The sequence below is a fragment of the Lepisosteus oculatus genome, chromosome 14 (genome assembly GCF_040954835.1).
Source record: "Lepisosteus oculatus isolate fLepOcu1 chromosome 14, fLepOcu1.hap2, whole genome shotgun sequence".
Classification (NCBI taxonomy): domain Eukaryota; kingdom Metazoa; phylum Chordata; class Actinopteri; order Semionotiformes; family Lepisosteidae; genus Lepisosteus; species Lepisosteus oculatus.
The window spans coordinates 47,110,817-47,130,428 of NC_090709.1; the positions used below are offsets into that span (position 1 = coordinate 47,110,817).

General features: G+C 40.4%; 1 protein-coding gene and 1 non-coding gene across 2 annotated transcripts in view; one reads left to right on the forward strand and one right to left on the reverse strand.

The window, feature by feature from the left end:
• Positions 1-13,090: 13,090 nt before the first annotated feature.
• trnar-ucu (transfer RNA arginine (anticodon UCU)) lies at positions 13,091-13,183 on the forward strand. Its single transcript has 2 exons — positions 13,091-13,127; positions 13,148-13,183. It is a non-coding gene; the product is annotated as a tRNA-Arg (tRNA).
• A 6,235-nt stretch (positions 13,184-19,418) lies between these two features.
• LOC138242646 (interferon-induced very large GTPase 1-like) overlaps positions 19,419-19,612 on the reverse strand; it is a 5,463-nt gene continuing 5,269 nt past the window's right edge. Inside the window, exon 2 of the mRNA XM_069198197.1 lies at positions 19,419-19,485. Within this exon, the coding sequence (XP_069054298.1) occupies positions 19,419-19,485 (67 nt within the window). The remainder of the gene's footprint in view (positions 19,486-19,612) is intronic.

The following is a 19,612-nucleotide window of genomic DNA, read 5'->3' on the forward strand; positions in this document are numbered from 1 at the left end:
GTTTCGACTTGAACTCGGGCTGCGAGATGGCTTTCAGCCGGTTACGTGAAGCTCTGGTGGGGGTCCCCGTGCTGGCCTACCCCGATCCGTGGTTACCGTATATCCTGGATACCGATGCGAGTGTCTCGGAGTTGGACGCGGTGTTGGCGCAGGAGGGGCCAGATGGGGAGCGGGTAGTTGCCTACTACAGTCGGGTTTTGAATAAGGCTGAACGGAACTACTGCGTGACCCGTCGTGAGCTGCTGGCGGTGATGGTGGCGGTCCGCCACTTCAGGCCGTGCCTGTTCAGGACCCGATTCCGGCTGAGGACCAACCATGTGTCCCTCACCTGGCTGCTCCACTTTAAGGAGCCAGAGGGGCAGATGGTGTGATAGATGGAGGTCCTGCACGAGTGGTGCACGGCCAGCCGGGCGTGGGGCATTTCGGCTGTAAAAAAAACTTCTTATTGGGGTCTTTGCCACCGGGACATGGAGCGGTATTGCCGAACGTGTGCGGTGCGCGTGGCCCAGAAGGAGCCCCCCTCTAACAACACCAGGTGGGGATTTCTATGGAGCAGGTGGGGGTTGACGTTTTGGGCCAGTTTCCGCGCACTGAGGCTGGAAACTGCTATGTCCTGGTGGTGGTGGACTATTTTACAAAGTGGTCGGGGGCCTATGCCCTCCCGGACCAGAGTGCCCCCACCGTGGGCGATGCACTACTGGAGGGGATGTTTGCCAGGCTAGGGGTGCCGGAGGAATTACACAGTGACCAGGGGCGTAACTTCGAATCCCAGGTCTTCACCAGAGTGTGCCAGCGCCTGGGGACCTCTAAGACGCGGACCACCCCGCTGGATCCCCAGAACGACAGGTTGGTGGACCGGTTCAATTGGACTTCAATTGGTTTGAAGAGTTCTGCTGTGTTTTTGTGGTTAAGGCGATGGACTTGAAGTCCATTGGGGTCTCCCCGCGCAGGTTCAAGTCCTGCCGACTACGACAATCTCCTTATGTCATCGTGTGCCTGCATAAAAATGGAAATGCACTGCTCTACTTTTAAAGCGCAAAATTGCTTGAAACCGCTGCCTTGGAAACAAATTCTTCAGCGTCCACGAATGACATTTCGCAGCTGAAAGCAGATAAGGATGCTTTTAGTGTTCGTGTGTCTTGTGCCCTACTTCCAGCCCTTGAAAACCTAATTAGTAAAGCTGAAAGAACCGACTCCATGGGTGTTGGTCGTGCACAAGGAGGAGCTGTGACAATAGCAGAGCAGGAGTGAGGATGGCGCAGATGGAAACTCGTTTTCATGCGCTCCTCTGGAAGGAATGAAAATAAAAGTCGAAACCCAAAACAGTAGTAGCCATAAGAGTAAATGCCTCCTAACAGCTAGCAAGCGCTCCTAGTTAGTGTCATGGTGTGTATCCCTGCCTGAAATGCGGGAAACTGGGGTTTGATTACCGACGGGGAGACAGGTAGCTTTTTTACAATCAGATTCCAATCTCTAATGCTGTGTGTGAGAGTTTACGTAACTTTCCTTTTCTCACATTTTCTGATGACTATTCCAAATGGGCGCCATGTCAACTCCTAATACTTTTCAAAAACATGCCTGCATGTTTGATTATTTTAATTTTTAAAAAGTTCAATATTGATCATAACTAAAGAAATTAATGATCACGAACCAAAAAAAGGGCTGAAGATGCGAGTCACTCTTGAATTAGAGCTGGGTGACACGGGGTTCTGTTCTGATATGGTTGTACGAGAAGCAAGAGGAATCTCTTCTCTCCTATGGAGCATGAGCTGAATCAGGAGTGAGACATTTCGCGTGTTCGTGCATATGTCAACGCATGACCTACATCGTAAAACTAAAACTAAATTAAAAACTAACATTAAGTTATCAGAGACATTAAATTATATACAAACAAGAGACAGGCAAAGTAATAATTCTACATTAAGTGTCCTAACTAATTGAAATGACCAAACTAATTGAAATGGTCTGATTCAGAGCCTGTGCAGTTTGTGTAGAACGACACCAGTACTGAACCCTCAGCACCATACTGAGCACAAGTTGAGCTGCTCTCCATCTTTGCTACCCACGGGATTTCATTCCAATGGAGCTCAGAGAAGGAGCTGATCTCCAGACAGTAGTGTTAAGTTGTCTGCAGCCTCATGCGAATTTCGACAATTTACCCAAAGTGTTTTCTATAGCTTTAAGGTGCAGTTAATTTATATAAAGGAAGGTAAATCGTTTTAACGCAACAAAAGCCAGGCAGGAGTCAAACATACAATTTCCTGATCTTAAGTCAGACGCGTTATCCATTATGCCATTGGTCTTACATCGCTCAATTGCACCATAGTGACCTCAGTGCCACTAATAGTAATACATACTGTATTTCTGATTGAGCACTGAGTGCAAAGGTTGAATAAGCTTTGCTCCTGCCATCGATTCGGCGTGAAAAAACACAGCATTAAAGTTTCACAGACAAATGCAGCATGCCGACAAAACCAATTTTAAAAACAACTACGGCACACTACGATTCGCACTGACTCTGAAAGTGATCACGGCAGATGTTGTTCCCTGCATAACGCTGAAGGGACCAAAGAGCATTGCTGTTGGGAAGACAAAATGAGGCTTTTTTTTGCCTTGATGTTAAGCTAACAAAGACTATCTTGAAACACCTAATTCAGTCTCTCAACAGACTGTCAAGCAAAGTTTTTACCCATTGAACTCGCAATAGAAGGATGGTCTTAACCCACAAACACTTAGCAGCAGCGAAATTCAAACCTACCCCTGCGAAGAAATTGGAGCACAAACCCAGCACCTTAGACCACCCAGCCACACTCCCAACACCTTACTTTTTTCAGAGGACGCCGGGTTCAGCTCTTGGTGTCCGACGCTTGAAAACGACAGCACCTTCGTTTTCCGAGATGTTTCCTATCACTTCTTTGTCAGCTCTGAATATAGTTCTTCTTTGGAGCAGGCTTCAGACCTTTTATTTAATGTATAAAGGAGGGCGCATTCCTAAACGTGTAATTCCTGTTTTAGAAATGTTTTGGGCGGTGTGTTTTATATAGTATTCTGATTGTATTCAAAATAACAGTATTCTGATTGTATTCTGTAGACCTGTGTAGCAATCGTACTGGATGTGACATGGATTCTGAAATGTTTCTTGAAAAGGTATTTAGGGTTGCTTGAATCTATAACAAAAAAAGTGACCCGAAACTTCCTACAGATGCAGCCATTCAAAATGGGTGGGGTATTTCGCGTTATAAATTTTGAGCTTTTAAATTTAAACTGTGTATTACAGCATGTTAATCATCAGTCATTAAAAATTTGGTATATTTTATGAAAGCAAGATTGCTCAGTTGGACAAAAGTACACAACCTACCTTTATCAGAAATATTTATGCATCAAAGCCTTTACCGAAGATATTACTAATAGTATTAATAATGAATGACTTTGGACAAGCTGTAAACTCAAAGTATAATTTCTTTAGCACATTTGTACAAGCACTTGGAATCTGTCCAAGCCCTACTTTGTCAGGCATTCTCTTTTACTGCAACGGACATAAAAACTCCCTTGCTTTTTAACAGGGCGTTTCATAATTTCTAACTACGAAAATTATTTAAACTGCGACACTTATCATTCAACCAGAGCTCAAAATATCACAAGTATCCTCAAGAGCACAGCAAAGACTGTATTAAAAGATACTTGTATCAGATACATGATAATCCAGGCTTTTTTATCAACGCTTTCTTTTCCGTATACCAGATATTATGGAACCACTTCAGAAGGATGTCAGCCAGCCAGATTCCAGGAATCGGTACTTTAAAGAAAAAATACTCCATAATATTCCATTTCTCCCTTAACATTTTAAGCATCGAAGTCTTTAGCTAACATGTGAAATAGCATGTTAAAAAGTGGTAGTTTTAAAGCTTTTCTGCTAATATAATATGGAATCGCGTATCTAAAGAAATTAATAACGATATGATTATATTCGTGTACTGCGACATTTCTTTGAAAAAATAGAATAGCAATATTATGGACAATTAATTGACTTTTATATTTCTAAATATCACAACATGATCGAATTTAAGTCATTTTAATAACAATGAACAGTCACCTATGCGTTACAATATAAACATTTATATTGATTTAAATCGCGTTTTGATTTAAACCGCAAACGCGTGTCTAAATATATGTGTTTTTTGATTCACAATCAGACAAATGCAACATAAATTGATATATTTATCTTCTAAGTATCTTAATAAACTTTCAGCATAGCTTTCTCCCCGTTTAGATTTATTTTTCTTGGGATCTTGGGATCAAACGTGGAAAGATTAGATTGTAATCGTTTTAATTTTTTAAATACATTTTAGAAAAGTGTAATCTATACTAAAAAGCTGTACACCACCTGCTATAAAGATACATATTGTAATACTTTCGGGCTCAGATAGGACGGACACAAGAACTCAGACTTGCGGAGTTAAATCTCAACAAAACCACAACAAATCTCAATATCTAGTATGAATTATTTGTAATACAAACCAAATATAGCCCGCAAACTCACTCAAATTCCTCCAATTATCATAATCTCGCTCCTTATGCAAAACCAAACCCTCCTCCCATCCCAGTTTATCCTCTTTATCATAAACTAAATCCAGCTCAATTTTCAACATAAAGCATTACACAAAATCAATACGTCAACACTCTATACTCAACAACGATAATTCACAAACAACCAAAACATGTAACTCCACATTCCCAAATAGACCTAATTTCCATAGCCCCATCCCCTAATGCAAAACCAACATCCCTCCCCTGTTCTCTCTCTCCGCTGGCGTTTGTAATCGTTTTTATTTTTAAATAAATTTTAGCAAAGTCATGTATTTTTAAAATCTTAAGATTTCTATATTTATGTCTTTATTTAGTGGTTTCATTAGTGACAAAGGCTAAACTTTCTTGGAAAAATGTATTTTATGTAAACCATGTTTGCTATTAATTCATTTAGGGCTAGAATATGTTCATTGTCTTCCAATGAAAGAAGGGTTCCTTTTGCCGTAGTCGGGTTGACATTAGAAGCTTGCCACGCCCGGACTGTTACACCAACGCATTAGCATGTTAAAGCGATCTCATTGAGGAGCCTAGCTTTCTTAACTAGTAAGTAATGTACTTTTGGAGGGGGGAGGTGTCTTTCGCTGGAAATCTTGCCCCCTTCTACTTTGAAAATACCTGTGAAACCGGTTTAATTCGTCACAGTCAGCACTCCCGCAGAAAGGGGGGTTGTACTTGTTAATGTCTTAGCCGGAACACATCATTATATCTCATTTTGTATTTCTATAAAAAAATCGTTTGCCCAGCCTAACACTATTGTTGTTATTGTTTTTATCCTGTAAAGCGCTTTGAGCAGCACAGCTTTCTCACCAGTTAGATTACTTTTTGATACCATCCTTAATTAAACAAAGCAGAAACTTCTTATATTTTCTGATGACATACAAGTGGAAAGATTACAGATTTTAATCGTCTTTTTTCTGAACCAGGGAAAATCTGATCCTGTTTCTCTATAACAATAATAAAAAACTTTATTTTACATATCACCTTTAAAAGTGGCATCTCAAAGCAATACAGTAGATGTAAACCACAGATTACAAAGTAAATACCCAGACAAGTTTTTAATAAAATGCTTTTATTCATTCAGCAGAGAGAGCGTAAAACCTGGGCATAACAGCTGTTCCTTTTTCTGATCACCCGCTCTCTGGATACACGTCTCACCTGTCCTGTTCTTTGTTTTCCTAATTTGCTGATTATGCTTTCTGCGATCCACTCCTGCCCTCACACCTAAAGAAGACTATTTTAAATTTATTTGCGCGGTCCATTGTGCAATTAACACTTGTATGTGCTGTCCTTAAGGTGATATCACATAAAGGTGATATGTAAAATAATGTTTTTTTTATTGTTATAGAGAAACATGATCAGATTTCCACGTATCAGAAAAAAAGATCTAAAGTATACTAGTTTGTCACTAGTATACTTTTAATACAGTCTTTGCTGTTGTAGCGGTGAGGCTTATTAATAAGGCAGAATTAAGTGTTTCTGAGCTTTCCCAAATTAGGCCTAATTTCTCTGTTCATCTCTGTGGTGCAGCCACAGAGAAAGAATTCATGCAAGCTGATTTAAGATGTTTTCTTGTGATAAGAAACCAGCTCCCAAAGGGGGATGCACTTAGCTAAGCCTGGCTATCATGATCAATGGTCATCCATTGGCGCCTATCTGTCTAGGGAGTGCGAGTTGGACATCTGGATTGCATTCCTAAGTGTCAGGAGTAAGTGACTCATATCTCACCTTGATCAACCAATCAGGGACTGGTAGGGCCGAGTAACCCACGTGGGACTCTGATGCCCATGGAACTTTCAGCCAATCAATGAGCTGAAGTTCCTCCAGGTAAAAACAGGCAACACAGAGATTCAACAAGATTCAGAAGGGATTCTGGAGAGGATTCTGTGGACTGTTCTAAAGGGAACTCAAAGGAGAATTCCAGGGCAGGACGGCCCAGGAGCAGAAGGCTCCCAAGGGCAGGACATCCTCGCAGCGCGCCTCCTGACCATCCTGAGACTCAGCCCGGACAACCACGGAACGGCCAGTGTGTCCGAGTGCCAGAACTTTCCTTTGTTCTAAGAGTCTAGAGTGGAGGTTGCCAGAGAGTATCCAGCAGCAGGCCTCGTGAACAGGTCGGAACTGTGGACAGCTGAATCACTATTCAGAACTAGCTCTTCATCAGGAACGAACCGGTCCTCTTCCTGACTTGCTGGGACCCACAGTCATCTTTTCTCCTGTGCACAAACTGTGCTAGTTAAACAACACCAACTAGCCGGTCAGTGAGCATCAGCAGCGCACCGTCGCAAGCCGCACAGCACAGCCTGGCACGGAGCCAGAGAGCGTGGATTGGACAGCAACAGCCTGCAACTGTTTATTTGTGCCCGCAGGAGATCTGAATCCCCAGAGATTGGATGAGTATTCAACTTCAATGCATTACAGCTCGAGAATTCAATTGTTATCCAAACCAGTTGATATCAATTTAATTCCTAAGAGTTATGTACTTGTTTGAGTATCTAATGTAGAAGTTGTAACCAAGTTCACTTTACGAAACGGTCTTAATGAATGATATACTGAACGTATGTCCTCTTGATATGTGTAACTCTTTGTAACTGACCGAATATATCTTTTGTATTCTGATAACCCTCTCGATAAGATCTGTTAGGTTTATATGCATATTCTATGTATTAATAATTGTATCCTCGTGTATTAGTACCTGTGTGTGCGCGTTGTTTGAGTTATGTCGCATGGTTGGATTCTAAAGCCATCAAAAGAATCAACTTTGTGATTTACTGTTACAATTAATAATTGTCTCAGTAAATGCCCAAACCCTACAAAACTGGTGCCTTCAGAGAGCCACTAACATTACATATTTGGCGTCCCTGAAACGGCTATGAATCACTACACTGTGCTCTTGAGGATCCTTGTGATATTTCGAGCTCTGGTTGAATGATAAGTGTAGCAGTTTAAATAATTTTCTTAGTTAGAAATTATGAAACGCTCTGTTAAAAGCAAGGGAGTTTTTATGTCCGTTACAGTAAAAGAAAATGCCTTACAAAGCAGGGCTTGGACAGATTCCAAGTGCATTTTTGCAATTTACGTTGCATTGTGCTGCTGTAATACAGTTTAAAATAATTAAAAGTCTAAACAGTATCAGCTTTATTTATGGGTTGCAATTAAAAAAAAGTCAAAAACCGCACTCAAAATGCAATTTAGAGCTTTCTGGCAAGAGGAGACACCCAAATTAATAATGTAACATGCCACTGCATGAACAAGGTTATACTGCTATTTCCTTAGATACGCGATTAAAAACATATTTTTTATTAAATTTTTAATAAAATGCTTTTGTTCACTCATAATCTGACAATTTCAGGAAGACTAAGGAAGGACTAAGGGAATTGTCATCTGTTGTGAAAGCTCTGTGAGCTCTGTCACTTTGAGACCACTTGTTATCCCAGGTTGTTTGAATTGCCACAATTCAAAGAGAGAAAAAAGAGCTGACTGACAAGATTTAAGATGTGGCTGTCAATGTTGGATTTAAAAAAACACATTGCCCAAAGTTAGTTGCATTGCTTGAAAAATAATTTTATTTCGAGAGACTGGATAAGTAATTCAAGTGTTTTTTTTAACTTCCTGAAAAACAAATAATAATTTAACTATATGTGCAAATGTTTTATGATATGTCGCTGTTGTGAATGTCTGTGGAGTGTATCTTATTTGCCTGTCTGTCCTGACTGTGCTCTCTCGCTTGCTCGCCCTCCTCTTCTCTCTTTCTCTCAATTCAATTCAAGGTGCTTTATTAGCATGACAGATCGGTACAATCGGTGTTGGGTATTTACTTTGCTTTGAGATGCCACTTTTAAAGGTGATATATAAAATCAAGGCTTTAACTTGCTTTAACTCCGCAAGTCTGAGTTCTTGTGTCTGTCCTATCCGAACCCGAAAGTATTACAATATGTATCTTTATAGCAGGTGGTGTACAACTTTTTAGTATAGATTACACTTTTCTAAAATGTATTTAAAAAATAAAATCGATTACAATCTAATCTTTCCACGTTTGATCCCAGGATCCCAAGAAAAATAAATCTATACGGGGAGAATGCTATGCTGAAAGTCTATTAAGATACTTAGAAGACAAAGATATCAATTTATGTTGCATTTGTCTGATTGTGAATCAAAAAACACATATATTTAAACCTGCGTTTGTGATTTAAATCAAAACGCGATTTAAATCAATATAAATGTTTATATTGTAACACATAGGTGACTATTCATTGTTATTAAAATGACTTAAATTCGATCATGTTGTGATATTTAGAAATATAAATTTGTTTGGTGCGAGTGAGGTTTTATTTAATCTCTGACCCAGGGAAATGTTTTATTTTTTCAAAGAAATGTTTGTTGAAAAAAAAGTCATGACTCCAGCAGGATTCAAACACACAGCATGTGAGGTAGGAGTCAGGAGCCTAACCCACAGTGCCACCGGCAAGGTCACATGCAGAGTGCTGAAAAAGCACTACAGAAACATTATCAATAGACAATGTACAGCGTGTACTATTCTTGTGTTGCGGTACATGAATATAATTATATCGTTATTAATTTCTTTAGATACGCGATTCCATATTATATTCCCTTTTAATCAAATTCTAAAAGTATGCTTGTTGACTCCAGTATCACATTAGTTAAAGACTTCGAAGCTTAAAATGTTTAGGGAGAAATGGAATACTGGTGTGTATTTTTTATTTAAAGTACAGAGACCAGCCATATACTGTATGTTTATGTTCCAAAATTAATATCGTTTATGGCCTTCACACGCTTTACAGTATGCTCCTATTCTTTTTATGCTCAGGTACTAAGATTTCCCTTCAGTGGTAAAATTCCATATGAATATTCAATGCTAAAATGGGCACAGTAAAGACATTTACTGTAAATCTTTCTACGACCGACCAACGGACTACGAGTGCCCCTGTCGGTCAACCAATCACGTACCGCGGTATTTTGCGTCATCGCACGTCACAATGCGCGACGCCGTATCCAATTACCTCCGGTATGTGTCTGTACTGCGCACTTTGAATGACTGCATCTGTACCTTCTAATCACTGATGTCGCTCTCCCTAAACCTTAACGTGATGTTTTGCAGATGTGCAGTGTGCCTTTACTCCTGTATTAAAAACGACCTCTGTTGTCGGGCGGAGTTGAAGAAGAACTAACTGCACAGAAAAAGTATGTAACGATAAAATGTTTCTACACTTCAGTCCCTTTAAATCCCTGCTCACACACGTCGGTGTGGGGAGCGGGCAGGTAGAGAGCTTTTCCAGAAACTCATGATGTTTCTCATGGGGTGTTACCTGCAGTAGTATCTCTCTCCACACCTTTGGAAAGAAAAGAGTGGCTCCAGTGCAGGGTAAGGTCAGAACAGCTGGTCTGATTGTCTTAGAAAACAAGAAATTAAAATCAACAGGGAAATTGAACGATACAGAAATCAGCTCAGTATACAATAGGAAGCAAACAAACAAAATGCTCAGCAAAAATCGTAGTTGAGTAAATTGGTTTAAAAAAAAATAGTTGTAAGCAAAGGAGAGCCCGTGCTGCGTGTGAAACACATCAATAGTTCAGCATTTCTGAAACATTTAATTGAATTGACAAAGAAATCCTCTCCTTAAACTTCAAAAAAGGATTATCTGTGGGGCCAGCAGGCGTAACACTGCAGTTGCCCGTTTCTCACAGGTGTTTGAAGTTGTGGATAACATTTAGTTAAACCTAATAACTGGTTGGGCCACCCTTAGAAGCAAAAACTGCAATCAAGCGTTTGCGATAACTGGCAATGAGTCTTTTACAATGCTGTGGAGGAATTTTGGCCCACTCATCTTTGCAGAATTGTTGTAAATCAGCAACATTGGAGGGTTTTCGAGCCTTAACCGCTTTTTTAAGGTCATGCCACAACATCTCAATCGGATTCAGGTCAGGACTTTGACTAGGCCACTCCAAAGTCTTCATTTTGTTTTTCTTAAGCCATTCAGAGGTGGACTTGCTGGTGTGTTTTGAACTTAAACTTGAACTTTATTGCCATATGTAACCGGTACTGGTACAATGGAATTCTTACTTACAGAAAGTCTCTTGATTGTAAAACAAGTGTAAAAAACAAGACAAAGTGCAAACAGTGCATCAAGGCAATGTACAAACAAACAATAGACAATGTGCAAGTAAACATGTAGATAGTTTGAATGTAAACAATACAGACGTGTAAACAATGACTGGAGATGTGCAATAGATAAGAAATCATAAAGAGGTAGATGGTGATGGTGTAGGTGTGGTCCGAGGGGGATGGCTAAATGTGTTCGCCAGTCTCACTGCTTGTGGATAGAAGGTATTGAAGAATCTAGTGGTAAGTGTCCGTATGCTCTTATATCTCTTGCCTGAGGGCAGTGGGGTGAAGAGCTCATGCCCGGGGTGGTGACTGTCCTCTGTGATGGCCAGAATTCTACCATGGCAGCGGTCCTCATAGAGCTGTTTAATCTCGGTGAGACCGCAGCCGATGATCTTCTGGGCCATATTGACCATTCTCTGTAGTGCCTTTCTTTCTCGCGAAGAGGTGTTACCATACCACACAGTGATCCCGTTGGTGAGGACGCTCTCGATGGTGCAGCGGTAGAAGTTCACGAAATAAAGGTGCTGCTGAGCCTTCTTCATGATAGAGTCAGTGTTCACAGTCCAGGTTAGATCTTTAATATGAATTCCCAAACACCTAAAGCTGGTGACTGTTTCCACTTCCGTTCCATCAATACTGAGTGGGCTGTGAGTGTATGGCCTGTGTCTCCGAAAATCCACTATTAGCTCTTTCATTTTCTTTATGTTCAAGTCCAGGTTATTGCTATGACACCACCTAAGCAGCTGTACAACTTCATCCCTGTAAGTAGACTTGTCATCATCACTGATCAGTCCTATTATAGTGGTGTCATCGGCAAACTTAATGATGCGGTTGTTGCTGTGTCCTGCTGTGCAGTCGTGAGTAAATAGGGAGTACAACCTTGGACTCAGACAGCAGCCTTTTGGGGTTCCAGTGCTCAGGGTGAGTGGTGTTGATGTTTTATTGCCTATCCGCACCACCTGTGGTCTCTCGATAACAAAGTCCAGCAGCCAGTTGCAGACAGAGTTGCACAGACCTAATCCCCTGAGCTTTGTCACCAGTTGACTGGGTATGATGGAACTGAATGCTAAACTGTAGTCCACAAACAGCATTCTCAAATACGAGTTCTTAGTGTCCAGTTGTTCCAAGGTTGTATGCAGAGCCAGGGAAACAGCATCATCCACTGATCTGTTGTTCTGGTAGGCGAACTGCAAGGGGTCCAGGGACTCTGTGATGGAGGAGTTGATGTGTGACAACACCAGCTTCTCCAGGCATTTCATCACCACAGATGTTAATGCTACTGGGCAGTAATCATTCAGGCATGTCACTTTTGTCTTTTTGGGGGTTGGAACAATAGTGTTTTTTTTAAAGCAGATGGGGACCATGGACTGTGACAGGGAGGAGTTAAAGATGTCCGTAAACACTGTGGTCAGCTGGGCTGCACATGTCCTCAGGACGTGAGGTGGTATCCCATCAGGCCCTGCAGCCTTACGGATTTTCACCCTGCTCAGAGTCTTCTGCACGTCCTGCTCTGAGAGTTTCAGAACAAACTCGCCCTGCACACTTGCTGTCTTCTCAGCATTGCCCGTGTTCAGAGCATCAAAGCGGGCATAGAATTTGCCCACTTTGGATCATTGTCTTGCTGCAGAACCCAAGTGCACTTCAGCTTGAGGTCACGAACAGATGGCCGGACATTCTCCTTCAGGATTTTTTGGTAGACAGCAGAATTCATGGTTCCATTTACCACAGCAAGTCTTCCAGGTCCTGAAGCAGCAAAACAGCCCCAGACCATCACACTACCACCACCATATTTTACTGTTGGTATGATGTTCCTTTTCTGAAATGCTGTGTTACTTTTACGCCAGATGTAATGGGACACACCTTCCAAAAAGTTCAACTTTTGTCTCGTCAGTCCACAGAGTATTTTCCCAAAAGTCTTGGGGGTCATCAAGATGTTTTCTGGCTCATCAGTGGTTTTCGTCTTGGAATTCTGCCATGCAGGCCATTTTTGCCCAGTCTCTTTCTTATAGTGGAGTCATGAACACTGATCTTAACTGAGGCAAGTGAAGCCTGCAGTTCTTTGGATGTTGTTGTGGGGTTTTTTGTGACCTCTTGGCTGAGTCGTCGCTGTGCTCTTGGGGTAATTTTGGTCTTTAGAAATGGCTTTATAAACTTTTCCAGACTGATAAATCTCAATCACTTTTTCACACAGGGCCATGTAGGTTTGGATTTTTTTTTCCCCTTAATAATAAAAACCTTCATTTAAAAACTGCATTTTGTGTTTACTTGTGTTATCTTTGTCTAATATTTCAATTTGTTTGATGATCTGAAACTTTCAGTGTGACAAACATGCAAAAAAATAAGAAATCAGGAAGGGGGCAAACACTTTTTCACACAGCTGGCTCTGTGGCGCAATGGAGAGCGCGTTGGACTTCTAGGCCTTGATAGAATGAAGTCATTCAAAGGTTGTGGGTTCGAGTCCCACCAGAGTCATGTGTCATTTTTATTGAACCTTTCGAAATCCTCTAGGGATTGGTGTTGATCAAGTCAAATACAGGACTTCTTAAGAGTCCACAGTTGAAAATGAACCAGCAGCCACAAGAAAGAAATTAGCACTGGACTGTGATCACATCACTCCTGTCCTGGAGTCCTTGCACTGGCTTCCTGTCAACTTCAAAATCCTCAAGCTCACCTATAAGGCTCTCCATGGCTTAGCACCTCAGTACCTGTCTGGGTTATCGCCCTACTCCCCACCTCACAACCTCCGCTCTTCTAATTGTGTTTTCCTATCTGTCCCCCAGTCCATCTACATTCTATGGGTGACAGGGCCTTCTCGTGTTTTGCCCCAAAGCTCTGGATCTTTATCCCCAAGGATATCAGAGAGTCACCTTCTCTAAACTCCTTCAAATCCAGACTCAAAACCCTCTTCTTTAGAAGAGCCTTTAATGAACTATTCTTTACCTCTCTGTTCCTACTGTATTTAATACCACCATCTATTGTCTCCTCTAACTGTGTATTCTCATCCTGCTTATCTTGTGTATTTTTTTAACTTTATTGTTGTCATTCTGTAAAGTGCTTTGAAAAGCCACCTTTAAAGGCGCTATATAATGTAAAGATTATTATTATTATTATTAATAATGAACAGTGCATTTAACACTGAGCACATGCGGTCCTTCTTTGCAAAGGATTGCAAAGGTTGGGAATTAGCTTTTCACTCGTGTTGTTGAAGACCGTATCCTGGCTGTGTTGCAGGAAATGTCTGGATGCCATTACCGGATCAAGGAGAGGATCAGGGTTTTGGGAAGTCTTTTTGATGCCTGACACTGTGTGTTTCCTGGTTGTAACGGGTGTCATTCTGGACCTAAACAACAGAGAACACCATTGAAATCGCTGAACTGCCTAGCGGACACTTTGTTGCCTTCTTCTGACCTGTAATTCATGCGATTCTCTGAAAACATGGCACGTTGTATCTGTGCTACCTTTATGGAGGGTGACCACACTCATAAGGATCATAGATTCGATCACAAGCATCTAAAAACGAGAATGAGAAAATGACATCACGCTATAAGGCTGAATGGCATGAATTCTCCTGTTCCTTCTGCAGCAAATGTGAGTTTTTTTGCTTCTTAACACTGAGATAGTTGGAGATATTTGGCAGCTGTGGGATTCCAACTCAACCCTCAAAGAGACTGGAGCTTTAATCCAGCTCTAAACTAAAAACTGGGTGACTTGTAAGGGCTGGTAGGAGAGGAAAAGAATAACTGCTTCTTTTTTGGTCTTTAGCTACTAAAAGAAAGGAAAAAAATATTTGATTATTATTTTTTCACCAGTTGTTTTGATCAAATCATTGTAACGCAGTGCCATATTAAGGTATAATATGTACATGAACGTCATGTCTGAGTCGAAGATGGCAGCTGAGTATCGCTGGAGGACAGTTCATCATGAGTGGGTAAGCCTGCATAATGAGGGAGAAGAGATCAGCCTCTCTGACGCAGTGTCCAGTGACACTAACCTTCTGTCCTACTGTTCTCTGCTAATGTAGGGGGTGAATGTTTATTTAGGTGAATGTAAGGTTTCATTCTTGTAAAATATTTCCGAGCACTTTTTTTGTTGCTGAAAATTAATCTTGTGCATTTGAATGAATTCAGATATTGTCACCTAATTCTATACATTGTTTCATCAGACTAGAACATTTAGAGGAGCTCAATTGCATTTATGAATTGCATAGTGATAGTATTTCTTTCCGTTTAAATACTTCAGTCAAAAATGTAGAGAAGGTGCTCCTGTTTTCACCATTATAAGAACTGTGATGCACCAGTAATATTTACTCTCACAAAAGTATTGTAATTGTATTGTTCTGTTCTGTAACAATCTTGAGTGACACAAACCTTCTGTTTTACTGCACTACACTTCTCCAGAGGCCAGTTCAGCACACAAGGATCCTCAGTCAAACAAACACTGCAATCGCTTGATAAAAGCCATTCCTCATCCTTTCTCTTAGTATTGGTGCAACTTTTGTATGCAAAGAAGGCGATTTGACAATGAAAGGTGCAATCATCTTAAAGAGAGTCTTCATGAAGGCATGCACAGCTTAAGGCACATGAAGCTGAATCCGTGAGCTGATTGACACAAAACAATGTCGCTTCGCATTATCTGCAAAGCTGTTTTGCTTGTCTGACCACCTCTTCGTACTTTACAGTGAGCGCATATATTTCAGTTTCTTCTTTTGTATTTTCCTTTCTATTTTACTGTCCCTTTCCCCCATGTGGAGATGTATCCACTGCCAAAACTGCTGTCTGATTATTTAAATTATCTGTAAAACTGTTACATGACTTCATCTAATTGTAAATTTATAAGACAGTCTGTGAGACATTTGTGAGAGTAGCTGAATCCCAGGGCTGGTGTGGAATCACACACAGACAGGTCTTCTGTCAGAGCTGTGTAGCTCTGTCCCACTGCTCAGGGCTACAGACTGGTCAAATGGTCACTATTGTAGACACGACCATCGGACCATCGGCTACAAATAATCAATATACTGATCATAGTGTCACTACTGGTGTTTATTACATAAATACTATATATAAATAATAAGATAATTCCACACAAATGTGTGTTATAAAACATTTATAAATTTTGGGAGGCTGACATACAGTAAAGAAAGTAATACTGAAGGGCTGGAAGTCCTGGAAAGGGTTAATAGAAACTTCTTGCTTCTGACCTGGAACAGAGCCCACAACTGCCAGATCAGTGACCCCTGAGCCCAGTTCACAGAGAGGAGAACCAGGAGCTCTTCTCTGTCTCTAAGAGGCTGTGAGGAAGGAGAAAAGGGGGAGATGTGACTTGAGTCTAGGCTGTTCTGATATAATTCATGAAGCAGCACTGATTGTCTGAATATTTTCTGGTCCTGGATTGTGAAGATAGCGAGCAGTATGGAGTTGAGCTTCAGTCTGAGTGTTAGTCTACACTGTGAATCTGAATGAGAAGAGAATATTGATTTTTTATTTTGCCTAAGAGAATTTTTCTTCTTTGCCAGGTGGTGTTACATCCCCTTTAGATACTCTACACAGACTGCCAGAGAGAAGAGGAGAGAGAGAGAGATGGACAGATAAGAGCACACGCAGTGAGAGAGACATACGTCTTGATTTACTTTGAAGCAAATGTTCATTTCCTTTCTGGAACAAGTTGTTTCTGAACTTCAAGACATTCATACAACTTCTGAAAGATAAAATACAAATCTTGCTTATCAGGACAGAAGAAATACTGCAAAAAAATGTCAGTGATTTTTTCTCATTTTAACGAAATGTGCAGAAAAACAACAGCAGTGCATCTCCATCGTCTTGATTTAGCTTAATACAAGTATTCACTCCCTTTAATGAAAATAAAAACCTGTGAAAGATGAAATAAAGTTCTTGATTATTCTTCGTCAGTGCAGAAGAAGTACTGCCAGCTGGCAGGAAAATGCCAGTATTTTATTTTCTTAAACTGCAAACGTATGAATGGTGAAAATGTGTCTCTGTGCAGCTATTAAACAAAGAGCTGGTGGTTCAAGCACACTCAGGGACATGCTTCAGATTGTTATGATGTAACATAACCTTCGCTAAAAATTGATGGGCTTTCTTCCCAAACCCTCTTGAACTTCGCAGGAAATGTGCGTTTTACTTGTGTGGAACTACAAGTAAAGAATTAAGTACCTAAGTCAATGTCCAAGAAAACCATCTTCACATGGGGAATTTTTCTTCAACTGGCTGTTGGGAGAATTCATTTATACACCCGTTGTATCCTTAGCAAAAATATTTTAAAATTAGAACACAGATTTGTTGGAGAACTTGACAGTCCTTGACAATTATTATTAAATAAGTTTTATACAAATGTGCGTTGCTATTTTAAATATGTACCTTAATTGTAATATATATAAACATAATTGCTTTGATATGGATGTTCATTTGAAGAATTTGAGGAAACTATCAAGGATCGCAGAACAACCAAAGATACATTTGGGCATCTGCTATTGGTAAAGATTAAAGAGTACCATAAGTGTGAAGCTTGCATACACACGAGAGAAAAAAATAGTTTAATGCACTTCATTAAACGGATGGTGTGCTTATCAATCGTGCATAAAATGTACATAGCAGAGGATGGTTTCGATCCATCGACCTCTGGGTTATGGGCCCAGCACACTTCCACTGCACCACTCTGCTGACAGTTATCTTAGTGTGATGCAACACAACTTTTCTATCTTTGCTTTCGAAAAGTGCGCCCAAGATGAAAAGTCTAAACGGTTAACGCAGACGTCACTTTGAGCACTTGGTCTTTTATAGTACGAATCATCACAAGCTGCTCTACATTGGCGTGTCTTCAAGATCGTTGTGAACCAAAGCTTCTACTTTCCTAGGCAACTGATTCTTTCGTCATTAATTCCCAAATCTTCACTGAGAATCAGTGAAACGAAAACCAAACACACTCACTTCCTAGCGCGAAAGAAAAATGAGTGAAGCATTTGAGAAATAGCAAGAGTAGTCTGAACAGCTCCAGCCTATCAACTGCTCTACAAAGAGATCGCTCCCTCTATACCCATTTTATAACACTGAAAATGATTCAGGAAGCACAGCAAAGTTCTAAAAGCAGAGGTTGAAAAGCATCTGAAAAAAAATAAAATAAAAAAGAAATAAATAAAAATAATAATAAAAAAAGCGTCTGGATACGTAAAATGTCAATTTATCTAAGTAACATCTTCAGCTTTGAAAGATTGTAATCCATATATTTTTGTTTCACTCTTTTTTACATAACAGGCTTTCAATAAATAAACTGTATTGTAATGAAGGCTGCATTAGAAAATGTATATCTACTGTAGCATTGTTAAATAAAATCGGGACATGTGCCAGTCTCGAATTAATCACTCTTTGCAGGCACACTACGGAAACCTGCAGATGTTCGTTGGGAGAAGTGACTCCTGCAAAGAGTGTTAATCGTCGAGAAAAGCACTCCTCTCGGGAATATATTTCCAATTTCTGAAGAGCCGATTTTCACGATTTTTTCCCCGATATTTATTTTCCGGTGCGGTTATTGATCGCGTTCGAAAGATGATTTTCATAATGGACGTGTTACCTGCAAAGTCACAGTTAAACTGTTAATGGCGAAAAGATTCAGAATATTTTTTTTTAGAATACCCATTTAATTTTTTATCATTCTTACAAGCAAATTGTTTATGGAAACGCTAGTGTAAATTACAGTGTAAATAGACAGGAGCTATTACTATTTTAAACACTAGTTGTGATAGCTGTAGCTCTTATCTGCATCTGAGTTCCCGGTATGAATACTATAGGTTATAATTTATCTGCTCGGGCTAGGATACGTTCCTGTTTCTCAGTTTGATCAAATATGTATATTGTTAAACCCTGCGAATTGAAAAAAACGGTGTCGGTGGCTCTGCACTTTAATCATTTAGCGCTATCTATACAGCTTGCGAAAGATGAAACACAAATCTTGCTTATCAGTGAAGAAGAGTTACTCCCAGCAGGCCAGCTAATACAGCAAAGTTTTTTTTCACCCTGACCCAGAGAATGGAGAAAAGAGAGGCGCCTGTGGCTCTGCAGTTTAATCAATTTGTGAGTTCGGCGGTTAACTGAAAGAATGGTAAACGGAGCTCGCCCCAGCCAATCCTTATTCTTTTAAAGAGGAGAAAAATTAACTTTGCCGGCATTTTTACAAGCTATAAAAGATAGCACAGAAAAAAAACACTCTACAGATTATTTTTTGGAGCCGAAGCAGCGATGTCCTTTCCGATTCAATTGATAAAGCTCACCCAGTGAATACTGTTAACAGAATGTGAAAGCATGGTCAACTTTGTAACTGCAACCACAGGAAAAACAGCAAGAAGCAGACTCCATTCTCCATTTAAATCTGTCGTGAGAGGTATGTTTTTTGAATGCATGAAGTCAATCCCACGATCGCTTTTGAACTTGGACAAAGTACTTCCAAAGGAGCGCTGTATGCAAAGATTTAACAAGCTCAACCCCCGCCAATGATTCGGTGTGAAGAAGCAGAACATTCAAGTTTCACAGACAGAAGCAGCACGCCACCATAACCAACATTAAAACGAAGGGCACACTACGATTTGCATTGACACAAAAGTGATCTCGGCTGATGTCGTTCCCTGCATAACGCAAAAAGTGGCAAAGCGCATTTGGGTTGAGAGGACGCAAGTAGGTTTTTGTTTTCTGCCTTGATGTCAAGCTGACAAAGTATCTTTAAACACTTTGCTTAGTTTCTCGAGAGACTGCTGAACAGCGTAGGATCTACACACACATGAGGAGACTGATGGAACACGTACACATCTTTAGGGTGGTAATTACTTAACAACAGGCTATACACTTATAAGGCTACACAGGACACTAAAACTACTACGACACTATTTATATATGG